The following is a 6,000-nucleotide window of genomic DNA, read 5'->3' as shown; positions in this document are numbered from 1 at the left end:
AAACATCAACAGTTGTTTTTATATTTAACTAGGTTCTTTATGGTGTTGGAAACTCTGATATTGGCTGTGTCTAAGGATTTAGAAAGATTATTGCTTTTTTTGAGGTTGGAATCTTGTCTAGCATTATGTAGTATTTTCTTAGCTCTTTTCCTGTAGTTGGCAATGAAGTGTTGCAGATAGCAAAGCTCAAGAGAGGTCTTCATAGAGTCTCATTCTTCTTCAAACAATGTGGATGAGGAGAAAATCCTGTGAGCTCTTGGGAAAAATTCAATGATAGTACCATACTCTGTTATATTGTTATGGGGTCTGGGCTCTGGCTGTATGTCAAAAGTATCATTCACTTTGATGCAGTGTATGCAGGTTCAAATCCTGCTCTTGACTGACAGATAATGTTTATAAATAAGTTTGCTCATTTGGAAATTGTTAAGAATGCTCTGTTTACTTATATCTGTAAGAAGCTTCTCAGTAAAATGCCATAATCTGCATAGTGTCATAATGTAGTACTTGAGAAAAGGAAGGTAATCTGCTTTGGTCCAAGGAGAGATTGCTCCAGTTCCTAGGATCATGAACCCTTCAACATCGACATTGTGTGAAATATAAAAACAAAACAGACTAGAATAAATATATTTGACATATGACATTAACATTGAAAATATATTATGTATGTTGTGATATTAAATTTATTATTTTAAGAATTACTGGTACAAAATAAAGTATTCCTGAATAAAAGTCAATACCACGACTGGAGTAATAAATTATGAACCAACAAATCCAAGAAGAAATCATAGAAGACACTTCAATCTCTTCTGGACCATTATCAAGGCACAGATGAGAGAAAACCAGAAAACAAGGCTGTTTGAGGTGAGAAAGTCAATGTTGGATCAAAGCATTTTGATGTTCAGAGCATCTGACAATATATGGACCAGCAAGCATCAACAGAAACCAGACCAAGGCTTAAAGATTCGTGCTGGAGCAACACACTGCTGATGATATTCAGTCATTTAAAATCTGGGGGAATATTGTGATAAAAGGCTACTTCAGCCAGATAGATTCTTCAAAGGTTATAAGAGAAATAGGTATGTTTCACAGAGTACCGCTGTATAGCCCTTGTGGCTTAGCACTTCTTTTTGATTATAATAATAATTCACAGAGTACCAGCTTACACAGTGGTGTTATTGCATGACAGTGAGCACTTTTATATTCTTCAAGTCTGTCAGAAATAGAGCAGACAAAGTATTGGTGGGAGATGCCTGAACAAGATTGCTATAACTGTTAGTTTGACAAGATACACGTTTGATATCTGGAGAACGGATGTGTTAAAATTTTGTTAATCAGAACAATCTTTCCAACTATCAGGTCTAAAGTTATATGGGAATTACATTACTGGTATTTCCTTTCCTTGGAAGTCATGTCCACTGCTCTGTGACTGGTTGTTTCTCTTGAAATCTATAGCAAGGAAGAGGGGATCCGCACACTAGTCAGATGTTTTCTTGTTTCTTTATTGCCTCATTGTGATACTCAATTTGTCAACTTTAATTTTCATTCTTCTCAATTCATTATCTGATTTTGTTTATCATGAGAGTAAGCAGTTAATGAGAAGATAAACAGATTTCATGTTCTTCCAGTGTCACACTTGTGAAAACCCATTAACCAGTCATAACACACTGTCCCTTCAATTGTATTATTATTATTATAATCAAAAAGAAGCGCTAAGCCACAAGGACTATACAGCCCCTTCAATTGTAAACTTGCACTTCGTAACAATTTTGTCAATACTTTTCCCACCAATACTTCCAATGTCTACTACAGTTTCTATTCCTTGTGCCCTGTCCAATACAAGGATGAAACTTTGTTCCCTTCTTATACACTTGGAGACATGTGAAGCATTGACACCTGCAACATACTTTACTGTAATGTTCAGAGATCAGAGTCATCCCTCAAGCTGGTCTTCTGCCAAAACTATCCCACTTCTATTGTATACAAAGCAGTGCTATATGACCCTGGCGAGTTTAGTGCTTAGTTCTGATTGTAATAATATCATATATAGATCCTCTCTGAAGCATCCCTTATATACATCACTAGCATGAATTTAATACCAATTTTGTTTGTGTATGCTTGCCTTTCCACATACATTATTAAATGCTCTAATTTTCAAAACACATGACTTAACCTGACCTGTCTGGCTTTCTCCCTCTGTCACAACTTAATAACAGTCCAGGATGAACTTAAGTCTGTTGTAACTTCCTCTGGATATTGTTAAGAGGAATATTACTGAACAATAAAAATTAACCCTTAAACTGTCCAAACATAGCTCTACATTCGGAGCGTTACACGAGAGAACATAGATCTACGTTTGGATAGTTTAAGGGTTAAAGCAATTCATACTAATTTCTAAATCCATAAAATGTAACCTATTTATTATAGCTTTATGTTCAAAAGAAAAAAATACTATCCAGTGATAACAGCCAGCTTTTTTTTTTATTTTTTAAGAATTATCCTAATATTACATATATACAAACATTGTACATATATAAAGAAAATTATAAACATTTATAATTTGTATAATAGTAATAAACTTGGCAAGAGAATTATCACATTTGAGGCCCAATTTATAGCTCGGTAGAGGAATGTTATTTTGCATGATGCATTGCATTTTTTGGCTAATTTTACCCATATATAGAAACAGAATTATGTGGATTCTCATTTTGTCATTGCACCCCATGAAGAGAATATCTAATTATATTACAAAAGGAATAACTTGTAATATTATTACACTCAGTACCCAAAATACTGACCAAATATGTAATATAAAATAGGAACTGCCATTTTGAATTCACTACTCAAAAATAATTAGTTTATAAAATAAAGTCCAGTAACAATATTGTTAAGCAGTTAATATTAGTGTTTCATGGCAGCTCATGAATTCTTAAATTAACAATGACATCTACGACCTTGTACATTCAATCATACATTATTTACAAGTATATAATTTTTATATACAATAAAGAATATTAATTTGTTTTATAAGAGTTTCTGACTTCACTTGACAGTAGACCTCACGTTTTGCACTATCAGTGTCACAGCTGATGCACAGTTATTATACTTTTGTATTTTGGGGCTCAGTAGTGGAGAGCAAATCCAATCTGATCAAACACATCAGGCGATTTGGCTCGCCCTTTGCGACCTGGGATGCTCAGCCTGCGTTTGTTGTTTGTAGTACTTGATGGCCCTAGAGTAGAAAATTTATGTGGATTTTATAATCTAGCATGCAAATACAGTGCTGTATGACCCTTGTAGGTTCAGAGTTTAGTAATGATTAACAGCATGCATGTGTATTATATATATATATATAAGATGGAGGTATTGGGTAGATGGCAAGAATATTTTGAGGAACTTTAAAATGTCAATGAAGAAAGGGAGGCGGTAATTTCATGCACTGGCCAGGGAGGTATACCATCTTGTAGGAGTGAAGAAGAGAAAGATGTGAGTGTATGGGAGGTGCGTGAAGCATTACGTAGAATGAAAGGAGGTAAAGCAGCTGGAACTGAGGGGATCATGACAGAAATGTTAAAAGTAGGGGGGGGGGGGATATAGTGTTGGAGTGGTTGGTATTTTTGTTTAATAAATGTATGAAAGAGGGGAAGGTACGTAGGGATTGGCAGAGAGCATGTGTAGTCCCTTTATATAAAGGGAAGGGGGACAAAAGAGATTGTAAAAATTATAGAGGAATAAGTTTAATGGGAGTTGACGTGTCGGTGGATGGATTTATGAAGGATGAGGTTAATCATAGAATTGATGAGGGAAAAAAGGTGAGTGGTGTGTTGAGGTATATGTGGAGTCAAAAAACGTTATCTATGGAGGCAAAGAAGGGAATGTATTAAAGTATAGTAGTACCAACACTCTTATATGGGTGTGAAGCTTGGGTGGTAAATGCAGCAGCGAGGAGACGGTTGGAGGCAGTGGAGATATCCTGTTTAAGGGCAATGTGTGGTGTAAATATTATGCAGAAAATTCGGAGTGTGGAAATTAAGAAAAGGTGTGGAGTTAATAAAAGTATTAGTCAGATGGCAGAAGAGGGGTTGTTGAGGTGGTTTGGTCATTTAGAGAGAACGGATCAAAGTAGAATGACATGGAAAGCATATAAATCTATAGGGAAAGGAAGGCGGGGTAGGGGTCGTCCTCGAAAGGGTTGGAGAGAGGGGGTAAAGGAGGTTTTGTGGGCGAGAGGCTTGGACTTCCAGCAAGCGTGTGTGAACGTGTTAGATAGCGAATGGAGACGAATGGCACTTGGGATCTGACGATCTGTTGGAGTGTGAGCAGGGTAATATTTAGTGAAGGGATTCGGGGAAACCGGTTATTTTCATATAGTCGGACTTGAGTCCTGGAAATGGGAAGTACAATGCCTGCACTTTAAAGGAGGGGTTTTGGGATATTGGCAGTTTGGAGGGATATGTTGTGTATCTTTATATGTGTATGCTTCTAAACTGTTGTATTCTGAGCACCTCTGCAAAAACAGTGATAATGTGCGAGTGTGGTGAAAGTGTTGAATGATGAAGAAAGTATTTTCATTTTGGGGATTTTCTTTCTTTTTTGGGTCACCCTGCCTCGGTGGGAGACGGCCGGCTTGTTGAGAAAAAAAAAAAAAAAGTTTAACGAGTATACCAGGAAAAGTGTATGGTAGGGTTATTATTGAAAGAATTAGAAGTAAGACAGAATGTATGATTGCAGATGAGCAAGGAGGTTTTAGAGTGGGTAGTGATGTGTAGATCAAGTGTTTACATTGAAGCATATATGTGAACAGTATTTAGATAAAGGTAGGAAGTTTTTATTGCATTTATGTACTTAGAAAAGGCATATGATAGAGTGGATAGGGGAGAAATGTGGCAGATGTTACAAGTATATGGAATAGGTGGTAAGTTACTAAATGCTGTAAAGAGTTTTTATGAGGATAGCGAGGCTCAGGTTAGAGAGTATAGAAGAGAGGGAGACTACTTCCTGGTAAAAGTAGGTCTTAGGGATGTGTAATGTCACCATGGTTGTTTAATACATTTATAGATGGGGTTGTAAAAAAAGTAAATGCTAGGGTGTTCGGGAGAGGGGTGCGATTAAATTATGGGGAATCAAATACAAAATGGGAATTGACACAGTTACTTTTTGCTGATGATATTGTGCTTATGGGAGATTCTAAAGAAAAATTGCAAAGGTTAGTGGACAATTTTGGGAGTGCATAAAGGTAGAAAGTTGAAAGTGAACATAGAAAAGAGTAAGGTGATGAGGGTATCAAATGATTTAGGTAAAGAAAAATTGGATATCAAATTGGGAAGGAGGAGTATGGAAGAAGTGAATGTTTTCAGATACTTGGGAGTTCACGTGTCGGCGGATGGATTTATGAAGGATGAGGTTAATCATAGAATTGATGAGGGAAAAAAGGTGAGTGGTGCATTAAGGTATATGTGGAGTCAAAAAATGTTATCTATGGAGGCAAAGAAGGGAATGTATGAAAGTATAGTAGTACCAACACTCTTATATGGGTGTGAAGCTTGTGTGGTAAATGCAGCAGCGAGGAGACGGTTGGAGGCAGTGGAGATGTCCTGTTTAAGGGCAATGTGTGGTGTAAATATTATGCAGAAAATTCGGAGTGTGGAAATTAGGAAAAGGTGTGGAGTTAATAAAAGTATTAGTCAGAGGGCAGAAGAGGGGTTGTTGATGTGGTTTGGTCATTTAGAGAGAATGGATCAAAGTAGAATGACATGGAAAGCATATAAATCTATAGGGGAAGGAAGGCGGGGTAGGGGTCGTCCTCGAAAGGGGGTAAAGGAGGTTTTGTGGGCGAGAGGCTTGGACTTCCAGCAAGCGTGTGTGAGCGTGTTAGATAGCGAATGGAGACGAATGGTACTTGGGACCTGACGATCTGTTGGAGTGTGAGCAGGGTAATATTTAGTGAAGGGATTCGGGGAAACCGGTTATTTTCATATAGTCGGACTTGAGTCCTGGAAATGG

At 37.1% G+C, this 6,000-nt stretch overlaps 1 protein-coding gene across 1 annotated transcript in view; it reads right to left on the bottom strand.

Annotated features, from left to right (window-relative positions):
- Positions 1–1,092: 1,092 nt before the first annotated feature.
- LOC128703019 (uncharacterized) overlaps positions 1,093–6,000 on the bottom strand; it is an 87,642-nt gene continuing 82,734 nt past the window's right edge. The window contains exon 5 of the mRNA XM_070103640.1: positions 1,093–3,229. Within this exon, the coding sequence (XP_069959741.1) occupies positions 3,120–3,229 (110 nt within the window). The 3' untranslated portion in view covers positions 1,093–3,119. The remainder of the gene's footprint in view (positions 3,230–6,000) is intronic.

The sequence above is a fragment of the Cherax quadricarinatus genome, chromosome 86 (genome assembly GCF_038502225.1).
Source record: "Cherax quadricarinatus isolate ZL_2023a chromosome 86, ASM3850222v1, whole genome shotgun sequence".
NCBI classification, from domain to species: domain Eukaryota; kingdom Metazoa; phylum Arthropoda; class Malacostraca; order Decapoda; family Parastacidae; genus Cherax; species Cherax quadricarinatus.
Note: the sequence above shows the minus strand (reverse complement) of the source record. Positions and strands in the feature narration are given on the sequence as shown.